This window comes from Lepidothrix coronata, unplaced genomic scaffold (assembly GCF_001604755.1).
Source record: "Lepidothrix coronata isolate B3197 unplaced genomic scaffold, Lepidothrix_coronata-1.0 Scaffold13, whole genome shotgun sequence".
Classification (NCBI taxonomy): domain Eukaryota; kingdom Metazoa; phylum Chordata; class Aves; order Passeriformes; family Pipridae; genus Lepidothrix; species Lepidothrix coronata.
In genome coordinates this window covers 4,436,238-4,461,208 of record NW_016690193.1, presented here as the reverse complement: position 1 = coordinate 4,461,208, position 24,971 = coordinate 4,436,238, and the positions used below count along the sequence as shown (strand labels likewise).

The following is a 24,971-nucleotide window of genomic DNA, read 5'->3' as shown; positions in this document are numbered from 1 at the left end:
TGCATTTCTTTCAGAGAACTGCAATCTGTTTCATTCCTTGCTATAGTGAATGCCTGTGGGTAGCAAAATTGCTCCCATAAGACTAATTTGTAAGAGTGTTTTTTCTATATTTTAGGTCAGGGAAAAACAAAAGGCTATTATACCATTTTCTCTATAGAGTTTTATAATAGCAGTGTGATGAAAATCAAACAGTGCAGAAGTGGACAAACTGTGTATATTCATATTTTACTGAAGGGCTCCAGGGAGAGGAATAAGGAAGCATAAAAAGCCCAAGAATGTCAAAACATCTGTGTAGCCTACATTTATTCCATTGAATTTAACAGCATGCATTCTTCACAGATGTTCTTACCAACATTCATGTTATCACTTCCAGATATTTTTTTTTATATTTTTGTTGTTATTTCCATTTCTAGATTCTTTAGAAGTGGTTTCTTACCGAATTTCCTCTGGTGATCCACATGGAAAGTTCTCTATTGATCCCCAGTTTGGCATTATCCGCACCAAAAAACAGCTTGATCATGAAACTCAGTCTGCTGTGGTGCTCACCATTCAGTCCCAGCTGGGTAACTCCCCAGTCTACAGTAGCACTCAAGTCAACATATCTGTGATAGATATTAATGACAACCCTCCAGTATTTCTGACCAAATCTGATAAGGTAACAATTTCACATACCCAGCCTCCTGGCACTGCTGTCTATATTGCTCATGCAGAAGACAAAGACAGTGGCCTAAATGGGGCAATCAAATACAGTATTGCAAGTAAGCAGTCAAATGCATTTAGCATTGATCCAAGTCTTGGAGTGGTAAACCTTACTAGGACAGTGTTTGCAGATAAACAGCAGGAATATACTCTCCACATAGCAGCTGAAGACTGTGGAAGTCCTCCTCTAACTTCTTTGCTGATGTTGACAGTGGTTATTGAAGAGCAGAAGATGGGCCCTACTTTGGTCTTTCAGAACTTGGTGTATCAAGTAGAAGTCAGTGAAGCTACCTCTCCAGGTGCCCGAATCCTTCAGGTTCAAGCCCACTTGCTTGATCCACACAGCGTTACCTCCAATCTGACATATTTCTTAGAGCCTAGCACTGATTCTGTTGCATTTGGAATCAGCTCTGATACTGGCTGGATTTATCTTCGGAAACATTTGAACTATGAATGTGCACAGATACTAAGTTTTAGAGCCTTGGTCAGCACCTCCGAGGATGAAAACCTCAGGCAAAATGCAAGTACATCTGTAATAGTTAATGTCCTGGATGAAAATGATAATTCTCCCATGTTTATGCATGAGAGCTACTTCTTTGAAATTGAGGAAAATCCAATTCCCAGGGGTGTGGTTGGCACCATTACAGCTGTTGACAGAGACTCAGGAAGAAATGGACAGCTTTCCTATTTCCTCTTGTCTGATGGAAAGTATTTCAAGATGAATTCCAACACAGGTAGCATTTTATGATTTGTAATCTGCCTAATATTGCTTTTGGAAAGGAGTCCTCCCTAAGGGTATTTAAGTAAATTATAAAGCTTTCAGGAACTGCTGTGAATCTTTTGGTTTGATATGTGAATATTCTAACTCAGAACTTCACAATTTGGGGAATGAAATAAATCCAATACATGTTCATGTGGAATGAACTTTAGGATTTGATTTTTTTTTTTCATGACTTTGTTGAGGTCATTTAGTCATAAGTTTCAGTGTTTGACTGCAAGAAATTAAAAGAAGTTTTAAGTTATAGCTTCAGTAGTTCATACGGGGAATTTAATTGCCTGTGATCAAGTAGAGTTGAAAAGTACAGATAGCCATAAGTAGCTATAAGGGTACTTATGATGTCAGACAGAGTGATTTAAAATATTTGTGAAAACTTCTGTAATTTACATCAAAACTGAGTTAATGTTGTACATGGCATCACAGAAGTCAAACTGACTGAGAGAAATTTTTCACAGCACAGGGTGTACTCTGCAGTGAGTCTCAAATGCCTTGAGTAATAGATATTATGTCCACACAGTATAACACCACAGACCAGAGCATGGAGAGCCTCGATGAAGGGAATCCTCCAAGGGACACAGGCATTGTAAATAATCCAGTTTAGCAAAATTATATGTAGTGAGCAAAGATCTGCTGTTTAAAATTCCTATTTCCAGACGTTCAGTCTTCATGGAGAGTGAATAGGCTTTTCCAGAATTTCTCTGGATGAATCTCAAAATAAAATTGCCATTTCAAAGCAGGTTCCTTTTGAGTCCGTTTATGGAAGTTTAAAGGCAGAGTACTAGGAGTTAACCAACAAGATCTAAAAAATCCGATGTGGTTGTCTGTGTGGAGGGCATTTGTCAACCAAAAATCTACAGCTATATTAAGCAGACAAAGAGAAGATTGGTCAGATTTATTTACTGGGTTTACCAGAATGTATAGGAGACATAAGGGCTTCTGATTAATGTTCTTAATTAATAAAGGCCCTTTGTCAGCTGTTAAAACCCTGTGTTCATGTATTATCTGTCCTGAAGTGTGTTGACGAACAGGCCAGATGGATTTCTTTGGAAGGTCAGTGGATTGGTTCGTTTTATACCTTTGCTCTGGGGCATCCACTGTACACTAAAGGATGTAATATGGTACTAAAGTACACGTGCAAACTGTACTGTGTTTCTACACAATGCAGTTTGGAAAGCTGAAGTTTTAATATCAGTGGAAGGGTGTATCAGAGGGCACGTATGTTAAATTAAAATAAATTAACATTCCATGTTAAATTAAATGTATAATTGCATGCAGTAAGACGAGTGCGCTAGCATACAGTAAATACCCAACTCCATTTCTCTTTCCTTTTCTTTGGCCGTCAGGTGAAATCATAAACTGGGTTGCGCTGGACCGCGAAAAGCAGGCTCACCACCAGCTGTCCGTGCTGGTGACCGACCAGGGGTCCCCTCGGCGGAGCGCCACGGCCGCCGTGTACATCGCGGTGCGGGACCGCAACGACCACGCGCCGCGCTTCCCGCGGCCGGCGCTGCGCCTCCAGGTGGGAATGCGCCGGGAAGCGCCGGGCTCACAGCGACACCCTGTGGCGCGGTGGCGGCGCGGGCGTAACGGGGAACCTCAGGTCTTGTCAAACCGTGGCACTTCTTCGCCTTGTGCGCTGCCAGATATAAAGGATACACGGATACAGTTTTATTTATGTGTGCAGTGGGTTTTAATCTCTTTTAATTTTCGACCTCCCGGTTTTCTGTACTGAAGATTGAATTAGCGATTTATGCAGATGGTAACAGAGCATTGCTTAAATAGCTGTTACTTAACCATCTCCTGAAATGCTCATTGCACTGACTGTAAATTATTACTGAAAACAGAGCAACAGATAAACTCTTGTGTTATGGCAAGGAATTTATTCTAAGACTCATTTTATCGACGTGTACTTGCAAATTATTTATAAATTGCTTGGTGACAGGTTTTGGAAGGGCAGCCATCAGGGACACTTGTTACAACCATCTTTGCAAAAGACTTCGATTCTGGAAACAACGGTGTTGTATTATATTCAATAGAATCAGGTAAGAATTTAAAGTGTTACTAATAAGAAAAGATACATTAAGGTAACTGGAATTTTAGAGGTACCATGTGTACATACATTTTGTGTTTATTTTGTGTTTCTGGTAAAATAAAGGTACCTGTGTAAATAAGAATCAGGACCATCATGTGTCTTATGAAGTACCCAAGGAGGTGCAAGCAGCTACCTTTCCTCCCTTCCCCCTCTGTGCTATCTTTCCAGGGGTTTGGTTGCTTCTGTGGCTGACCAGAGTGTGTTCGAACAGCACTCAGGAAAGATTAGGACCATGATTTTGTACTGTACAGTTTAGTATTTCAGTCAGTTGTTTAACATCTTAAAGGAAAAATGATCTCCCTTTTCCCATGACCAATTGAAAATTTTCTTACTAAAATAACAGTTTGCGACAGTCTGAGACAGGGATTGGAGGGATCAGCAGATAATCTGGGCAAACAAGAGGCTTGTGGGTTTTAGTTCACGTTTCACCCTTTGTTTACCACTGTGTTAACCTGACATAGCATGGCCACTTAAAAACACTTTTCTTTAGTTTTCCTCATGATTCCTACATGTAGTAGTTCACTTCTGGGGTAGGCTGTAGGATCCAGTTTTGTTTGCAGTAAAATTAATAACAGAGCAGTCCTAAATTAGAACATGAGTGGGACTGGGGCATTAATCCTGGTAAGAGACATAGATGTGATGTCTGTTTTTACTGCATGTTTTTACTTGCTATACTTTCATAAAAGTGAGAACTCCATCTGTAACCAGGGAGGTCTGTTCCTCCTGCTTTGTTTCACTATTGATTCAAAACAGTAAGAGCTACCAGGAACAGAACTATTTCTTTCCGTTTGATACCTGTTCCATTTTACCAGCTTAGTGTAACCAGTACCTTTTAAGTGTGATATTTGTAGTCTGTGGAAATTTGCACATAGAGCATACTGTATGGCCGGAGCAAGAAAACATATTATTCCCTTTATTTGAATACAAATGACTGCCTCTTCCAGAGGGAATTGGAGAAAACCTTAAGACTTCTGCACTGTGAGTAAGAATATTTTGCACAAAATGATCCCCCTTGAGAAAAAGGGAATGAGTAGTGTGCAACCCTTTGTTTGACGTGTGGTAGCCAGGCAACACAGGAAGTGCTTTTCAGGGGTCTCTGCCGGTCTGTGTATCTAACTATATCCCCTTACTTCAAACAGCACATTGAATTTTCTTACTGATTTCACTGTAGAGCCCCACAGAGGAGTAAGTTAAAGTTCAAATTAGAAAAGTTACTAGCAACACAAAATATGGCTGGTCTTGCAAAAGCTGTTTCTAGAAAGAACAAAAGGATAAAAACAGCAGCAAAAAAAACCAAAACCCAACCAAACAAAAAAAACCCCAAACCACTAAAAAAGCCCTTCCAGCCTTGGAACTAGATATTTTCCTGATAAACAAATCCAGAAACAGCTGAGTTTCTCTGATACTAATTTTTTTTGTTGTTGTTCTTAGTTGGCTCACTGCCTTTAACATCTGGTCTTCTGTTTCATGGTGAAGTTCTTGCCTGGTTTATATTTAAAATAGTATTTTCTAGTTCTGGGACACTGTTCAATACTAAAATATGAAGAAGAAATATGATCTGATTTACAGCCATATTTGTTAAACACAAAGACAAGCAGGCTAATTGGGGCACTGCTTGCAGACCAGTGCTCTTTTCTACAGTTGTGGAACTTCCACAAGATGAAGAGCTATGAGTGTCAGTGTCAACTGTTAAGCTTGTAAATGTCACTGGGTAATTTTTAATGTTCTTGAGATCTTGAAGAAATGTCAAGATAGCAGCAATAGATTAAGCTATGCAGGAGGGTTACTGACAAATGCCAACAAATTACATAAGGAAAAATCTATAAAAGAGCTGACGTTTACATGCCAGATGAATTTTGGGTTTCCTTCAAAATTCCCCTCCCTCTTCCAGAAAATCAAAGCAAATCATCCTTGAACATTTATGTGTATGGAAGTGGGTGGTCATATGACCCTACCTCCACTTCTGTGTTATCACTGAAAGAGTAACCTAATTCAGAGGGAGGTGAATCCCAGCTATGCGTGCTGTTCCTTAGTGATGCTGGCAAATGCGAAGTGTATTGCCTGGCCTCCTTTATGACTGCCAATAGGATATAGTATAGCATTTACAAGAAAAATTAGTGTGTATTTATAGTGCATGTTAAAGTATTGTTTTGTGTGTTAAGACTAGCATTGGCAAAGCAGAGGGTTTTACAGTTATGTTTGGACCAGTTATGTGAAGAAAACATTAGCGTTTGACCACACAAGTGCTAGGAGAAGCCTAGTTTACACTGCTAACACACACGAATTGGCAAGCGTTGTATGTATGTCTGTGAAATACTTGTTCTCCAGAATGAATTGCAAGCAATGTGCAGGGAGCACTCCTAGACTTGCAGAGGGCTGCGTTTCTGCAGAAACCATCATATTCAGGTTCTTGGGGAGCCATGGCATTGCTTTCCTCTTTCCTGTTAAGAGAAACAACTTTTCCTTCATCTCAAAAGAGAATGAGATGGCCAAGGTACTAAGTATTTGCACACCTAGGGAAGGTACAGTTCTTCAGGAATTAGGTTAAAATATACAGCTAACCATCACTAAATTCTGAAGTCATTGATACTTGAGAAATCTCTAGTGTTACTTTGTGTCTGCTTTCTGGGCCATTTTACTGAAGTGCCAGTCTGTGGAAGGCCTGAATGTTTTGCCAAAGTTCACAGTAACACATTCCTGGGGGTTTCTCAGACCATCTTTTTTTTTTTTTTTTTTGGTCCCAAATTGCAGTTTCTCTGATCATGTTTGAGACCACAGAGCTGAGAAAGTGCCTTGGCCTTGGAAAACCTCATGTAAATGAAAGCCTGGCCAACAGGTTGGACAAGGCAGAGGTGAAAAATTTAATTGTAAAAACATATCAGTTTATTGGCAGGTTACTTTTGCAAGCACAAGAAAAGTCTAATTACCAAGAGATTTACTTTTTTTCTGTTTCATGCTTCATCTGCTCTCTCCAGTTTCTTTATTTCTTATTCATTTCTCCTGTACTTTCTTCCTTTTCCCCTCATACACAAAAGGACGTATTTTGGGTGCATGATATAAGCAGCAGTTGCCTAATTCAAACGACTTTTCGAGATGAAAGCTGAGCAAATGTTTCTGGAAATGCAGGGAGCATGAGCTTTTGCAGCAATGACTGACATGCTCTATGAGCGTAAAACTTTTTTTCTGATTTACAATCAAATGGTTACACTTTTAAATTTTCCAAAAATAAATTAAAAAAAAATAGACTGATAAAAATATCAGAAAAATAGAAATAAAATGTTTCAGTTTTGGCTGTCTTTATAGAGACAAACAAAATGACAATCACAAAATGGAAGTCCCAAGGGGTTCTGGTTCAATGTAATATCTCTTTCCAATATTATCAGACTTTTTTGTTACCTTTATTACCACCAAAATATGCACAAACCTGAATGTTTCATGCAATATTTGTATTTTAATGAAACTATAAATGTAAGTTTTAGCAAAATACTGAAAATATATGCATGAAATTCACATTATGTGTTCTGTTTTTCATATCTCCTCTGCCTTTTGCTTAGCTGGGATTTTATGTCATGAAGCATTATATGGAACAAAATGGCATATCTGTGAATGTAGACATACTGTTGGGACAAAAATCAGGAAAGTAACCCAAAAGCTACTTATGAAAACAGTAATATAGAACCATTAATATTTTGAAACTATCATGAAAAATGCAAAATGCAGGACTGTCTCATTCAATATATTTGTCTCTACATATTGTTTTCTTTTGTTGGCTATTTCCTCATTATGTTCCAGACAGCAAGACTCAACCCAGAAGGGACTCATGGAGAATTAGGAACCTATAGTCAGACAAAAAGAGCAGAACCATACCAAAAAACCCTCCTATTGTTCAGTTGTGAAAAGCCAGTTTTCTATCTAGTTTGCTCAGTGGTTTTTCAAATTTTACAGGTGCAAGTATTTTACAGGTGCAGATGAGGTGATTGGGAACAAAAACGAACATCTATATGTGCAGCTAACTAATTTGCATGTGTAGATTTGGAGAACATAAACAGCTTCATGCTCACTTAGGTGCCTATGGAAATACAGTCCTTTATGGGTGTTTTGTGTACTACATCTGCAGTGAATTTATTTTCACCACAGATGCTTATTAGAATAGCAGCTGTTATGCTGCGTGACTTTGTTTAACCCACTAGTACACCTTATTAAAAATTCATGTAACAAAAAGCTGTTCGCATAGTATTTTGAGAGAAGTAGTTATGACAATTGTGATTTTCTCTGTTTCTGGTAAGATATATGAAGTAATAGATACTTTCCCATTTTACTAAAAATTCGAGAGTAATTTGATTCCATTTCTTGAAAATAGGGGAGTGTGTGTCAGTCTCTTTTCCCAGGTACAGAGTGATAGGACAAGAGAAAATGGTCTCAAGTTGTGTCAGGAAAGGTTTAAATTGGATATTAGGAAAAGTTTCTTCACTTAATGGGTTGTCAAGCATTGGAATTGATTGCCCAGGGAAGTGGTGGAGTCACCATCCCTGGAGGTATTTAAAAGACATGTAGATGTGGTACTTAGGGACATGGTTAAGTCAACTTGGCAGTGTTAGGTTAAAGATTCCACTTGATGATCTTAAAGGTCTTTTCCAACTTAAATGCTTCTATAATTCCAAGTCAGAAAGAGCTATTTACTCATCTGTGATAGAATTATTCTTTGTAGCTCTAGAATAAATGTAATATGATGTAGCTGCAAGTAATAATTTTAATTAAAAGTTGCTTGTTACTAGAATGCCACCAGTCCTCGATGAAGGTTATAAGCATAATTTCCAATATTCACATGTTGCTCTGAAATAGGTTACTGTAAGATTTTAGCTACCCTCAATTAGGTCCTGATTCAGAGCACAGACAGGGCAGGCAGCATCACTGCAGTTACAGTGTCTTAGGGGTCCATAGGGCTCTTTGCTGACCCCATGGTCTAGCAAGGCACAGGAACCAGCTGTGTGGCCAGCAGCAGATACTTGACCCTTTGTGCTCATTCAGAGACTAACACTTAATTCCTTCTCTGGCCCTGCCTGCCAGAGTTGGAAACAGAAGGACCAATCCTGGGGTATCTGTTGTTCTCCTGATGCACGTGCCATTGATGTGAGTAATGACCTGAGAACAAAATGGGGCAGTTGCTTTAGTACTCCATGGCATTTATCTCTGTAGCTTTCTAAATCCAAATTAAGTGGTTTATAATAACTATGTACCTAATGAAGGAAGATGAGGTGAATGAAACAAGCCAGAGATCCAAATGAGTGCAGCAAGTTCCTTTCCTCTGCATCCCGCTCTTTTTCAGTGTTTATCACAGTGTTCAGTATTATGGAGGCAAGCTGAATTGATTTACAATAACACATGTCCATTATTACCCCATAGAAGAGGATATAGGATACTTCCAGATTGATGCTGTCAGTGGAGAGTTAAGAACAACCCGGTCTCTATCACATGCTGAGAGATCAGACTATAGAATGATGATCACAGCCAGGGACCAGGGGATGCCTTCGCTTCAAGGACATGCTACTGTTTACATCCAGGTACTTATTTACACTGTACAGATAGAACAGTTATATTAGATTATTAATTTCTTCGAAAAGAAGACATTTTGGAAGAAGGTAAGGAAATAAACTGAAGAAAGGAAGAAGTTCAAAACTGTAAACACCTTGTCTCATGGTAATTTTCTTTAGCCAATTTTCTGTTGAGGGAGGAAATGAGAGGGCAGACTCATTTGATTTTTTAAGAATACACAACACCATTCTGGATTGTCTTGCAAATAGATGATGCTTGTGCTTTAGTAGGAGATCATTGCAAAATCCACTGTGTGCTCATTCTACCTGCTCTTCAGCCAGCCAGAGTAAGGCTGCTTTGTCCAGGCCACCTGGGCACTCCTCCATCACAGGTTGAATGTCACTGAGGCTGCTGTGTTCAAGTCACCCAAAAGATGGTTAATTTTGGATAGCTTGTAAAAATATGCTTTGGTCAAGACAAGTTAGAGATCCTTTCATTTTAAAGCATTAACTTGGAACACTGCAGCAAGCCATAATGAATGAAATCCTGTAAAGACATAAACAATCCTCAAAAAACCCATCTGTTTGTGCTTGGTAAACTGCATAACGTACCATGCATTCTTTGTCACATCTGTCCCTGTGGTGCTGTCCTATGAAGAAAGACAGTTGAAGTGCTTCAGAACAGAGGCAGAGATAGAAGTCTTCAAGTTGTCTGTCTTTGGACCCCTGTAATTCAGAGGATGGGAGACAGTTTTGTCCTTTTTTTTTTTTTAATATGTGGCATTAAAGGATTATGGAATGGCTGGACAAGGGCTGTTTGCTCTTACACAGCATGCTGAGTTTGTTTTCTGGCTTTGAAGCATACTAAGAGTAAACGTAGTCACAAATAAGAAATGACTAAACTCTCAATCAAGGAAAATAATTTTCATGTCAATATTCATAATAATGGGAAAACACAACAGTCTTTGTGTTTTGGTTGCAGGTAATCCCACTGCCCAATGGGAGATCTGGCTTCTCTCAAGATTTCAAGCACTTTGTCGTACCTGAAAATTTTAAACCTGCACAAGTGTTGGATTCTCTGAAGTGGCCTGATAATCATCTAGCAATTAACAGGAAACTGCATTTCAGTATTGCTAAAGATGATGATAGTGTTCATTTTGAAATAGACAGCTTGACAGGAGACCTTTTTCTTTCCAAGGAGCTTGACTATGAAACAGCTTCACACTTTCTTTTGCAAGTTATTGTAAAGGATTATAATAATAATCCCCCACAAAATAACACTGTCTTCATAAGTATTGACATAGAAGATAAGAATGATCATTCTCCATATTTTCAAGATGACTTTGTAGTGATTGGCGTAGAGGAAAATGTACCTGTTGGCACTCCGGTTTACACATTCAATGCAAAAGATGGAGATGGCAGTTTTCTGAACAGCAAAATACAGTATTCCCTAGAAATGAGTAACATGGGTGAAAATCCATTTCTTATTCACCCTTTGTATGGCACTTTGACCACGGCCTTTCCACTAGACAGGGAGATTACTGATTCTGTGATTTTTACAGTGTCTGCGTCAGACCAGGCAATAAATCTGACTGATCGGAGACTGGATTCCTTGGCTGTGAAAATTATTATTTTAGATATCAATGACAACAGTCCCAATTTTACATCTTCGTCTTTTTCCTATGTCATGGAGGATGTGGAGGTGGGCTTCCTTGTACACCACATAATTGCAAAAGATCCTGATGAGGGAAGAAATGGACAAGTTACATATCACATTCTTTCAGGCAATGAAAACAAAGCATTTGTATTGGATAAAATCACAGGTACTGTAACTTCTCTTTTCTGGAGTTTCTTGTGATGTGCATCTCAGGACAACATTTGGGAGTGAGTACAGTGCAATACTGAAATACCCCGTTGGCATTCTACCCAGGTGCCTTACTGTCCTCAGGAGGGATTACCTTGAGGAGAGCACTGCACAAGCATGGCAGTACTGCATGCAGTGAGACTCAGCTCAAAAATTTTGGCATGACACTGTTACCATGTTGTTTAGGTGTACTGGAGCATCTTCCAATAGTGCATTAAGGAAGGTGGAAAGAAAGTGTGTACAGTGAAATACTCCATTCTGATTTTGGCATGATGCATACTTAAAGCATGTGCACACACATGCTATGATACATACACACAAGGGAAGGCAAGTCAAGATCAAGGAGTGTGTCCACTGTGAGTGGAACATGTTAAGTGGAGGTTCAAAGTGCCAGTGCATTTTATTCTTCAGTCCTCTGAAATTCTCTGGTTCCTGACTATTAACCGTCTTAATGCAAATGCAAATATCACCCTAATAGTTGCAATATGTTCTGGTTCTTATTCTGATTTTGAATCCATTAGTTGATGCAGCTGACACTAATCTGTAGAGCTCCTAAGAGCATAACTTATGTGCAAAAGAAGACATACATTTATGTTAAATAAAGTTAAAAAGTTAATCCCAAAGTCATATGAAAAGTAGTATCTGAACTTTAGGTGAATTTTCCATGAATCCCAGTTCCCTCTAATGTCAAAAGGAATATTCTGAGCCAATTAGCACCCTAAAGGGAATCACAGGTAATGAATTGACTCCAAAGTCTGGAAGCCTTGCAGCAGTGGCACAGTGATGCTACATTGAAACTGTGAGTGCAGTAACAACTAGGATCCTAACCTGGACCAGAATACTTTCTAATACCTTCTTTTTTTATAATAGGACTCTTAACTACAGCCCAGCTTCTAGACCGTGAGATTCAGGAGTGCTACAGTTTGACAGTCATGGCTCTTGATGATGGAAGCCCAACTCTCTCGGCCACGCAGGTTCTGACCATCATTGTTCTTGATGTGAATGATGAGATCCCAATATTTACAAAGCAACTTTATGAGACTGCAGTTCATGAAAACCAAGATCCAGGAGAGTTTGTCATAAAAGTGGAAGCTGTGGACCGAGATGCAGGTAATTTGTGTCCTTTTGCTATTGATTTAATTGTGGACCATAGTAGGCCAATCCAATCTTGCTGCCATGCGTGTACAGCTGCTGTGCTTTTCCAAGGTAATGTATGAGTTTTGAGTTTCAAAACATGTGTTTTGGTTCAGGCTGTCAACCTTTATTCAGGGCTTGGAGGTATTCTGACTTGCGCTCTGGGGTAGCTTCAGCTCTGACTGCTATGTAAAATGTGCACTTGCATGACAAGGCCTACTTTAGCTTTCATGTGAAGAAAGCCAACATGCGCTGGTTAATAATTAGCAAACAATGTTCAGCTTAGTTCAAGTTAGTATCTGACTGTTTTGTTGCTCTCGATCAGAGCGTTTTGAACAGTTTTAAAGCAATTCACTAGGCATGAGCCCTCGTTTTGTATCAGAACCGGCAAATATGCACTCATCTTTTCTGACCAGAGAGGGGCACTGTAATCCAAGATTTTCCGACTGGTTGAGCTGTGAACGGATCGTGAAAGCCGCTCTGGAATTTAAACAGGATTTTTCATGCAAAAGATGTTAATGCATTGCTTTTCAACCACACACAGAAAGGATGAATAAGGCGGGTGGTGGGTGGTTCATCTGCTCTGTGAATCACAGGTGAGGACTAAACCTGAGAGTCTAAGCAACACAAAATTCTTTTTAGTTCTTCAACTACCTGCTCTTTTGAAATATCTAAAATGCACAGCATATGATGTTTACATCATATGTAACTGATGTAACTGCTGGAGCAGTTACACAGAGGTTTTGGTCTGCAGTAAAGATAAAATCTGAAAAGAGAACTAAATATTACAATACTGCTGCGTTTGCCCAAAAGATGGTCTCAACTCTGTGCATGACTTTCTTTTTACTGTGGATTCACGTTCTGTACATCTTTAGAATTGTGTAAGATTGTGCCATCCAAAAAGTAGATTATAGAACTTTTTAGCAAAATAATTTTCTGTATTCAGTAAGATTGGTCATTTTAATGTAGAGCATATATTGATTACAAAAGGCAGATGTGAGCTCAGTAGAGGTGTTATATAGAAAAAGACATTTCCCCACAAATCTATAAAGCATTTAGAAATTAGGAATGGGTAGGTATCCCTGTCTGTGATGATCTTCATGACAGCTGAGCAGTGCTGCAGTCTGCCTCTGTATCTCACTCTTCCAAGTATTTTCTTTCTTTTGTGGATCACACTATATAAAAAAGGTGGTATTTGGAGAAAAATGTTTGCAAGATAATAGAGAAAAAGTGAGAATTTGCTTGAATTCCTCTCCCTCCTCCCTTCCAGGGGCAGTTAGGAGGAGGGAGCCGGGGTGGCTTGGCAGGGTGGAGAGGAAGGGCATTCCAAGTGTACTGGGTGGCACAGTGTGCGCCTGCCTGCGCAGACACTTTGGGTTGGAGCACTGTTGTGGCTGATTGTTCCTTCCTGCTTTTTTTTTTTGAAGTACATTTTCCAGTAACCACAGTCCTGTTGGGTCTTTTTCTCACATTTGCCTTATTTGGCCCCATGTCATGCATATGTAATAGTGTTGTTTCGTACAAATACTGAAGTGATGTTCATAATGTAAGAAAACTTGATTTATATAGGAGTCATATAAATATAATGCTATGCACTTTTCTTGTGTTTTTGGAATACAGTTTTTTTGAACGATGCTACTCTCATAGTGTTCTTTTTTTTTTTTTTTTTACATCATACTTTTTACTTCATTTTTATAGGTTCTTTAAATTGCAGTTCACATCCCAGTAATATTTGCATAGTCTCAGTGGAGGACTTTCTTCCATCACATTTTTTTTGTTCCCTTCATACATTCTCTGACTGACCACTGGGAGGAATAATTTTTATTAACAATATCAGCCATTCTCAATTTTTTGTTTTATTTTTCTTTCTACTTCAGTCTCTGTGAAGGGAATAGGGTCTTTTTTGGGGGAAATCATGACTAAAATTTTTGATTGGAGTGGTTTTCTTTCCCATGAATATCCATGAAACTTCTTGTTCAGCTAACTCCCTCATGCACATTACAAGACCTGCACTTACTGCATGTCTGTGTTGCCTCACTTTGGGAGCCCTCCGTGCCCCCCTGCTCCCCCAGTTGACATCTGACAGCTCAACATCAGTAAGTGCAAATGTAAAAGACACACGTAATACAGGTGAATGTTAAAAAATATGCATGGGAAAGCAGAGATACCAGCAGCATATTTAAGATAGGTCAGGGGTTTGTCTTGAAGCAGGTCTTAGCAGAAGCTCTGAATGAACTAAACTACCATTTGGCAAGGCCTGTTTTTAAGCTGATGTGCACATCTGTGGCTCAATAGTTGTGTCTGGAGCCTTAGGAGAAAAATTTCAAAAGGTTAATAGGGACCACTGACTTAGAGTTATGAGACAGGGCTTATTGCCATTCACTAGAAGTTATTAGAAAGTCCTATAAGGATGAGATTTGAGTCTAGATTTGGGGCAGGGAGGACATTTATTCCCATTGCTTCTTCACCAGTGTTGCCACTTAGGCATAACCACAGTATAATTCCACGGTTCTTGCTGGTTTCAACAAGCTGTAGGAGTGCAGGGACTACCCATGCTGTGGCAGGGGAACAGGAAAAGGGGCTGAAGGCTTTCCCTGGCTGCAGCTCAGGCACCATGCATCCCCTTTGCCATTTGGCCAGCAGGGAAAGGGCCAGTGGCAAGAAATGGGTTTATTTCCTCTTCCAGCTTGTGATGTGCAGGAAGAGTAGTTTATTTCTCATTTCAACTTGTAATTTCAGCCCCTGAAATGTGGCTGGCACTACTGAATAATTAACCAACAGGTTGGATTGAGTGCAAATGTGCTAGCTGCTCTGCTTTGCTATGAGAATGTGTACTCTTTGCTATGAGAATGAGAATACTTCTCTCTTGGACAGGGTGTGCAGCTTTTTCCTAATGCTTCTTGTACACTCCTCACAGCTGGATATGGGAAAGAAGGTTAATTAAGATGTTACGTATCTGCATCTTTTAAAGGCTAAAAGTTTTAATTTCGACATTATGTGGATATTCAACTCAGATGGCACCTATATGTGTACATATGTATACTATGTATTGTATGAATATGTCCCTGCCTTGACTTAGTTTAGGTGCAAATGCATTTATAGTAGTAATTCTCTTAATCACATTTCAGTAGCATTGTCAAAGCTATTAAAAGGCAAACAAAGGAAGTCATGGATGTTAAAAACTGTAGGCTCTGTTTCTTCTCTCACATGGGTGTTTCTCCATCAACTCCAGTGCAGATGTGTTGCTTGACTGTGATCTGTGCTTGACTGCAGCAGATGAGAGCAGGCAGCCAGTTTTGACTCTGAATAGCAGTTTTTGTATGACTAGGAGTGCTGTAGTTTTCCAGGTGCACCAACTGTTCCTACCCTACTAAAGGACTGATTGTTGGTTGGAAAAAACACAGAAGGATTAAATGAAACTTCCGAAAATTTTTAAAAAAATTAAAGAGTACAGTAGTACAAGCCCTTGGAGTATAATGTAGGATTAAACTCATTAAAGGTAATAATAAGTGTGATGGAGATGACATTATACTTTCCTCAGGAGGGTGTTGCAACTAGAAGAAATATGACAGAAATTATTTTATAACCATAATAGGTAAAAGTGTGGAGTCACATTTCTTGTTCAACACAGGGATGCAACTTGAAGGAAAGGTTTTTAAAAGCCTGGACACTTTTAGCCTGTTTTCTAGAGAAAGAAGGAAAGGCTAAAATCCCTATACTATATGCAAATGGAAGGTCTGATTAGGAGCTGTATGGAAATGTCATTCAGAAAAAACAGACAAATCTGTAGACCTGAATGTGAGGAGAGTGGCTATGTTTTACTAAGACTTCCATTCTGTTTTAAAGGATTGAATTCCTTGCTTTGGTATAAAATCTTACCAGGAACTGGTTATGAGAAATTCAAGATGAACTTAAGCAGTGGAGAGCTCATCACAACTGCATCACTGGACAGAGAAACCCAGGAGGTTTTCAGCATTAAAGGTAACAATGTGAAATATCTATGAGTGCCTCTACAGTGGAAAGTGAGAATGGGTATGGTGTTACTATCAGCATTACTTTTTTTCATGCCTTCTGAATTATGTACAAGTGGTAAGATTCTCTGGTACAGAAGTGTATATGCTTTTTGCATTGCACAAATAACTCTCCTACTCTGGTATTATTAAGGAGCATTTATTGTTGCACCCACAACCGCTGAATAAAATTTGCTTTCTTTTTACTCCTCGTAGTTTTGGTTCAAGACAGTGGAACCCCGTCGCTATCAAGTACGGTGACAGTTATCTGCACAGTGCTGGATGAAAATGATCACTCTCCCATGTTTCTTTTTCCTGTCTCTAAAATCTGGATCCCAGAGAACCAACAGCCTTCTGTTGTTTACATTAGCCAGGCTGTAGATATGGATGCTGGCAATAATGGAGCTCTAAGATACAAAATAATTGGTAAGCTACACTCCATCATTTTTGTTAATATAAATCAGGGAGTATATAAACAGCAGGATCCAAGTTTTAGACTAGTCTTGATTTTACCAGGCTCCCTAGCTCCCATCTTGTCTGCATGCTTCTTTTATGTGGAAAAGAAAAAAGATTTTTCACCTTTTTGTCAGCATTAATAAGCACTTCCCAGGCATACTTTCATTCTGCTTTCTGGATTTGAAATAGTACAGAGAGAAAACCAAAAAATACCAAATGCCGGAAGGAGGAATTAATCATGAAGGCATGATTTTGTCCTTTCTGTTATAGTTGTAGAAGTCTGAATGTAAATATACCCTTGAAAATAAGTGCAAGAAATAACTGATTTTATTTATTTAATGGTATTTAATTTTATTTTATGAGAGCTTCTTTCACCCAACAATTAGTAATGTCATACTTAGCTTTCATCTTGCCAAACTCTCCTTGTGTCCACTGTGCCAATATAAACTCTACAGCTGTTCAAAGCCTCCTGTAATATCTTTTCACAAATACAAGTTTGCTACGCTTATTTTGGTCTGCAGCTCTCAGCAATAGCTCAAGTGTAGGCAGAGAACTACTGTGGTAACAAGCAACAATTTTTCTTTGAAGAAAAAGTTACGAATTCCTCTGTTTTCATGATTTTCTATGATATTTAATCTAATTATCTTTGGTTTTTCTACACATTATAAACTATGTATACCATTCACTGTTACTAAAAATGCTGACTTCTCAGTTGACTGATTCGTATTTATCTCCCACTCCTCCCAAATCAAGACCTTGTACAACTATTCAATTCCAAGAGACAGGTTTGTAAAAGAGAACAAGAAGCAAGTAATTACAATTTTCAGCAATGCTTTATAGGTTTCTGGAATTTGTAACCAAGGTTGGGAAGGGGTCACTTCATGCAGCAGCCTAGATGCATGAGCTTTTATAAGGTGGGCTGGTTTGGGAAAAACGACATGCATCTGTTCAAATAGCCACTCTGTAAATTGATACGACATTCTGCACTTACTGTCATTGCCACCCACTGATTTAAATGAAATACAGGTTTTAATTTGTGTAAGAGAAATAAAATATGTGAAAGGCACATGAGCACACCAGCTGTACGAGCAATTGGATCTTGTTATTGCAATTTACGTAGCACAATCACAAAGGGTTCTTTTTTTTTAAAAATAGTTTTTGGTGATAATTTTATTTTTTATGTGATTGAAAGGTGGAAATGTTGGAGGATACTTCACACTAAATCACACTTCAGGCAAACTGCTGGTCACTCGTGGTTTAGACAGAGAAGACATCAGCAATTTCACTCTTGTGATTGAGTGCCATGACCTAGGCAGTCCCTCGAGGAGCTCCACTGCACAGCTCTATCTAACAGTCTTGGATGAAAATGACCACAGCCCGTTGTTTGCAAAGACCCAGTATCAAATCTCTGTGACAGAAGACCTAGAGGAAGGCTCAGCTATCCTGGACCTCTATGCTTCTGACGAAGATGATGGTCTAAATGGTGAAGTTATGTACTCCCTCATTGACGACACCTTTGGAGCATTTGCCATCAACAGTGTAACAGGATCTATAGTTACTACAAAAGCACTGGACCGGGAGACCAAGTCCCACTATACATTTAGGGTTGTAGCAAGTGACTGTAGCACCCATTTGCCAAGGAGCACCACTGTCAGTGTTGTGGTGCACATTGAGGATGTCAATGACAATGATCCCATCTTTTTGCAGAATCCTATCAGGGCATTTGTGCCTGCTGAAACCCCTGTGAATGAGATAGTAGCCACTGTGAGAGCAGAGGATGTGGATCTGGGATCAAATGGAGCTATTGTTTTTAATTTGATGACAGCAGAAACTGTATTTCAGATTGATGTGAAGACAGGTGACATCATTCTTCAAGAGCCCTTGGCTTCCAAGGACTTCAGTACCCAGCTGCTAGTGACGGCTTCAGATCAAGGTATCTCACCTCGAACAGCCACAGCTATGGTCATTATCTTTACAGAAGAACAAGAGGAGGAGATTTCATTCAGCCATAGCCTGTATGAAGCAAGCGTGCCTGAGAACAGTGCAGCAGGTGGGCATGAAATCCCTCTTCTTGGGGTTGCCAATCTCCCCTCCTTTTGAAAGAATAATTGTAACAAATAGTATAGGAAAACCTTTCTTTTCTGTGCAGCAGCAGGGAAAAGTTAATGCAGATGTAGCAAATACCCACCTGCCCTTTTCCGGTTCACCAGCATTAAAAAGAATGGAGGTGTTGTCTGGCTCTTAAGTTTGCTGCCCTTGTACAGCAGTGATGCTCTCATTAAATAGCTCCCTTTTCAAAGGTGGTATGTTTCTATCCCTGAGCTGGGGAAGCCCTGAGCATCATTCCTTTAGCAAAATGACTTTTGTGGTGGGTGGACAGCATTTATTTGTTTCACTGGCCGATGCTCACAAGCATAGATAAGGTGAGCGTTGGGAACCAGTTTCGATGTGTCATTTCTTATTTTGGCAATACCCTTCACAAACTGTAGTAGCTTTCAGAAATACTCTAAAACCGTACTGCAGTTTTTGATTTTGCAGAAGAAGGAGAGAGGGAGGCAGGGTGAGGGGAAGGGTAGAGAAGTTCAGAGGCTGTTGGTACATTGCCACTCAGACAAGCTTCTACAGCGTCTCTCTATTCTCTAATGGAATGCTACCAATAGACAAACCAGCTTCGGTCACAAGGTGCTTACAGATTTATTTGGGTTTGTTCTGTGTAATGATGAGAAATACTGCTCTACTTTTTATCATTCAAAGAATAATAGTAGTTATCCCTCCAGTCAATTAGGTATGGTAAGTATTTTCTCCTGCTTCAGGGACTGGTTTCATTCTAATGAAGGGCAGAAGGGAGTGCCTTTCACATTTTTCTGTCCACAAATCTCACTATACAATTGGCCAGATGTATTTAGAGATTTGACTTGCACTATATTCTTGATTCAAACACCTCATGAAGTTCACCTTGAACAAGTCATTATTCCTCTTTGTAGTTCTTTATGGTTTAAATTTCTCAGTAAAATGAAAGCAGTACTCTTTTATATCCTAAGGGTCTTGTGAGACTAGTGAATTCTTGGATCTTGAGTAACAGCCTATATATTGGATTAGGAATCAGTAAATAAGAAATGTGTTAGTAATTTTGGAAAACCAATCAATATTCTTGGATGATTGCAAACAGAATAGAGAATGAAGGGTGAAGATGCCTGTTGCAGTAATTACTGCTGAGGTTATTCAGCCATTTGTTTGTGCCTGTTTGGGACTACAAGCCAAGTCACTGTATTTTAAGATAAAGATAAAGCTGTGAGTATTACTGTTGTTTCAATTAACAGATTGAAAATAGGCATTAAAGTGTTCTTTTAATTAAGTGACTTTCTTTTTGTTAACCACAGAGGAAATATTTTGGTTTCAGGCTATTTTTAAAAAGTTGTGATGAGTGATTAATCAAACTGCCAAGCTAGAGCATCCTTCTATCTCTCTCACTGTCTGTCTAAAAACATGGAATGTTGGAAAAAGTGAAAGGTTTCCAACAGGAAAGAGTGAAATGTGCAGCAGCCTGATGGTTAAAGCACCCTCCTGAAATATGAAAGATACCCTAGGGAAATGCTATTTCCAGAAGACAGTTCTGATGTCACAGCATTGTGTGTTAATATCTGGTTTTCTGTCTTTTCACTGATCTGCCTGTTGGCAATCAATTGTGGTGATATACAGGGCACTCTGTCCCAAGTGGCCAGAAAGCCAAGAGACCAGGCTGTTTCCAGAGGCAAGCTCTGGGCTGTTTTGTCTCTTCCTTGCTGCACCAGGTTCGGCTTTTCGGAAAGTGTTGTGAGAACCTGTTTGTGAGGCTTCCCAGGAGAGTAAGGTCAAGGCCCCAGGGTTTCAGTCTTTTGATGGGAGATGGAATTAACCTTCATTAATCCTGCATTAATATTTCTTTCTATTTAAGAAAAAGAAAAAGGAAAAGAGGGAAGATAGATTTTGTTAGATTTAAAGAAAGAAAAGAAGGATCAGGGCTTTCTGGCAATAGGTAAACTGCTCTGATCCTAGATTTTCATAAACATAGATATGTTCCTGGCTCAGGCTAGAAAGTCCAACCTGAAATTACAGAAATGCCCCAAGGAACTGTGGTATCAGAATGCCATAGTGTTCTCCCATTCAATCTATGGAAAATATAATTAAGATTCAATTTAAGTTGTTTTGATTAAAGGAAATTTAACAAAGCTTCAGGGTAAACAGGAGGGTTTGATCACAAAATCAAATTTGTGTTTAATAATAAGTCTATTTGCTAAGAAGATCAAATTCTTTTAAGAATATGAGAGATTTTATCAAATACTAATACTGTTTTGTCACTGTTTATGGTGTTTTCTTATTTATATAAGCATACATAAATATTAAATATTTTAAATTTCAGTAGGGAAAAAGGCATGATTATAATTAAAACTGTCATGGAAGTTAGCTTATAGGATATATGTGATCCTGGGACCCCTACGAATGTGAATAGTACCAGTGTATTCAATCCAGGAGAGATTTACATTACATGCTGATTATTTATAGATCTGGTATTAATAAATGTGCCTTTTCCTCCTAATTTTATTTCTGCCTTAACTGATAGAGGGGGAAAATGCTAAGTTTATTTAAAAAGAATAAAAAATCTGAATAATATAAACAACAAAAACCAAAGCCAAGTGTCCTTAATTTTAAGGTAGTCTAAACCTCTCAACTGGGTGAGTGCCTTGGGAACTGATCCCTGTGGTCAGATTTTCTTTAAGTGTTTGACCAAGTTTAATGACCTTCAGAAAACCCCATTTTTCTATTTTTTGTTTAATATTGAATATTTAATGTCTTTAAATATTATAAACTGCATTACAGCAGGCACTTAGAAACCAGTCAATAAATAATAAGACACTGCGCCCTTCAGAGGGTAAGAAACCTTTATTATTCACCAAACTTTCAGTTGAATGGTTGTTTCCATAACAATTCCTCGGAGAAAGATTCACCAGTAAAACTTTTTGACTCCTCTATTTTTTTTTTTCTGATAGATACAAAATATGTAGGCTCTTACTCTGTAAGGCACAGAATCACAGAATGGGTCAGGTTGGAAGGGACCACATCTGGTCCAACCTCCCTGCTCAAGGGGGGTCATCCTAGAGCACATTGCACAGGGTTGCATCCAGACGGTTCTTGAATAGTCATCTCTGTGCTCAGTTAGCTTTTCCTTTCATGGCAATTAAGAGGTCTCAAGAAATAATGGCAAGGATGAACCCAGGTTAGAAGGCAAAGGACAGGAAAAGAGACTACTATAATGAATACTGAAGAGAGAAGAAATGATACAAAAATACAGTAGCTCAGTGCAGTGCTGGTGTGTATATAAACATGTATGAACAGACATATGAATGTAAAAAAGAATAAATATATACATATATATATATAACATATATGTCCTAACACAAAACACAGTAAATGTTTTGGAGCTGATTTGGCCAGATAGGCAAATGCTGTTCATGCTGCCATTTTTCAGTTTTAAATCCACAGACATAAAGCAAAGGTTGAGGTGTAGGCTATATGAAACTGTTTGAGATACTTCCAAATGAAATCAGGTTGTCTGTGATGAAACTGAAAAAAAACCCTAAATACAAACATTTTCAATTACACTTCATGTCTTTTAATATTCTTAACTAATTCAGAAGTCAATTGCATAACATTTCAAGCCAATCTGACTGCTTCCTGCTTTGATCCTGATCTCCCTTCTTCCTTGCTCTGACTTCAGTGCTGATCTCATCCTCAATGTGCTTTGTGGGCAGAAAGCTTACCTTTCCCTTATTTTTCTCCATGTTAGGCATTACATGTTGCCTCTGCTTGAGGCAACCTTTGAATTGTGTATGATTGAAACTGCAAGTTTCAATGGGCACTGGCTTTTGCTATTTATTTGTATAGGGCCTCTTTATGTCACAAGAGACCTGAGAGTTTGGTCATACTTTTTTGACAATGAGCTGTAAAAATTCATTTTTTGGAGGAATTTTTTTCTGGGAAAGGTATCAGAAACAGGAAAAAATTTGTTCTCTGACAGAAAGAAGTTGTAAACAATTTTATCTGAAATGTGAAAAATGTGAAGCTTAAAGGATTAGGATTTGAGGACCCAGAACAACGGTTTATTAACCTAACCTTTGAAAAACAAGGATTCAAGTAGAAATACTGCTGCTCCCTTTATTTCTGGTGGTTTCTCTTCTTAAACATAACAAACAAACAAACAGCATTAAAAGATAAATTGTGATATTCTTCAGACCTTACATTTTTCTCTTAGCTTTAACTATGTTCTGAGTAATCTGATTGCCCTTGCAGGAACTTGTAGCAAATCAAAGTTTCTTGGCAATGAAAATCCAACATATAGCCCCTTGTTTTAGTTCCTAAAAAACCCAAGTGCAGAGTTCAGATCACCTTTTACCTATTAAAAAGATGGATTTTACTTTCAGAACTTTTCTAGTAAATATCTTACAAATATACTGACAAATACAGAAAATTACATCTGTCAACGTATTTTGCCATTTTAAGAGCAAATAGTAAACCATTAAAATAAAAAGTCTGGTTTTTATAATGAAATACACAGCAATGGTAAAATAAAAAAGTGTCAGATAGTTGTAAGAGCAATGTTTCCTCTCATTTTTTATACTAAAATCTTTTCCTCTGTTCCTTAACATCCAGGACACTGAGTGTGAACAGCATGCCCTTTGGGATGCAATAAAGTAACTATTGTCTCTAATGCTGTTTGGAAGAGTTCAGGTTGCCTCACTCCATCACAGCTGCATGGAATCAATTACAATTAAATTAAGTAATTAAAACCATTAAAATCAATTGCTATATATGCTAAACAATTTCCTCACTCACTTGAAAAGAATAATTATTTGGAAATTTTTATAATACTTTTTAACTTGCTACGTTTTTGTAAAATGTGATGATTCTGAGCAGGATAATTTATTCAGTTTCACATATTCCCTTTAATCCTATTTCAAACAGGATTTTTATTTCATGTCTCTTGCATTCTATATTAAATTATTGCTGTTTTAGTGAAATTTGGATTCTCCATGAATTGACACATAGCTGTGCATATAGTTTCATCTTTTCATTCCCTTTGTCAAAAGGTGGCTAATTAAAATATTTTATTTAGAGTGTTGTTCAGAAACTCAAATTGAATTCTGTTAAGTGGAGCAAAAATAAACTCTTCCTGGTCATTCATGGGTAACATAATGCACAGGGGGAAAAAAAAGGACTATTTTACCTAAAAGCATTCATGAAAAGGTGAGATTTAAATGATCAAAGACAGCATAACCTGAATGAAAGGAATACATATGACTTCAGGTAAGAGAGAATTCCATTGGTTCATGTGAGTTTGCTATTAGGAGAAGTTAAAATTCATAATTTTATTTAAGCAGCTGAGGAAGTTGGTATCAGATGCATAATTTACTGGGCAAGGAGGGATAGACTGTACCTTGCCTATGAATTTGTAAAACAGTGAAAGTCATGGGGGAAATATTTTTATTGTCTACTATTTTATTTCATGAATAAGCACCTAACCTGGTCCATAGCTGTGCATCTGCTATTAATATCAGTAATACAAAATTAGAATAAAACCTTCTAAAGTGGACATGATGAAAATGTCTTATTGCTTCCATAGGTACATCACTTCTAACAGTAGAAGCTTATGAACACAAATTTACGGGAGAAGACATAAAATATAGCATCTTCAGTGACAAGGAGAGCATATTCTCCATACATCCCACTACAGGTATGTTTTTACATTTTTTTTTCAAGTCTCTGTGTGTAGTTTAGAACATTAGCAAGTTCCTAGCACAAGAACAAGGGCTAGATATCTTAAGAGTACTCCCTAGTATTTAGGGTAATTCTCCTGTTACAGTGAATAGATCAGGCACAGTAAATTCAGGCACATGGAGAGACCTGCAATGTTGTAAACTTGATGTAAAAAGACACTGAACACCAGTATATCTGTTTAAGACACTCAGTTCTGATTAACTTTGGTCACCAGGTGTGGGGGTGGATAAACTTTGTGATCCAAGCTGAAATTCCATCTTGTTTCTCATCATAAAGTTGCCTGAAAACTCAATAAACAAAAACCTTCAAAACACTTCTAATGTAGAAGCATTAGAACCTTGTTGAGCTTAATGCTCTTTGTTTCAGGCAAACATTGACATGTTTTAAAGTAGTTCTTTTTTTTTTTTTTTGTGATTGTATTTGTGTTCTGCAGCAGGTCTGCTTTTAGCTGCTCTTCAGTCAGGAATTTCAGGTGCAGGAGGTAGCAGCACTTTCCCCCTATGCCTTTACATGTTTGTCATCTAAGGTTCATAAGACAGCATAACTACTCTGTTGCCTGTCAGCTCCTAAACATTTGAAAGAATGGAGTTTGCCT

The 24,971-nt window shown here is 38.3% G+C and overlaps 1 protein-coding gene across 4 annotated transcripts in view; it reads left to right on the top strand.

Annotated features, from left to right (window-relative positions):
• The window catches only part of DCHS2 (dachsous cadherin-related 2), a 109,860-nt gene that overhangs the window by 67,281 nt on the left and 17,608 nt on the right, over positions 1–24,971 (top strand). Inside the window, exons 5-14 of one of the 4 annotated variants that reach the window (XM_017805972.1) lie at positions 414–1,433; positions 2,821–2,996; positions 3,420–3,519; positions 8,976–9,130; positions 10,083–10,923; positions 11,835–12,074; positions 15,945–16,079; positions 16,325–16,534; positions 17,757–18,614; positions 24,222–24,332. In XM_017805972.1, the coding sequence (XP_017661461.1) occupies positions 414–1,433; positions 2,821–2,996; positions 3,420–3,519; positions 8,976–9,130; positions 10,083–10,923; positions 11,835–12,074; positions 15,945–16,079; positions 16,325–16,534; positions 17,757–18,614; positions 24,222–24,332 (3,846 nt within the window). Of the gene's footprint in view, positions 1–413; positions 1,434–2,820; positions 2,997–3,419; positions 3,520–8,972; positions 9,131–10,082; positions 10,924–11,834; positions 12,075–15,944; positions 16,080–16,324; positions 16,535–17,756; positions 18,615–24,221; positions 24,333–24,971 lie in introns of those variants that run through there. The other 3 variants (XM_017805973.1, XM_017805971.1, XM_017805974.1) reach the window with 3 other exon arrangements.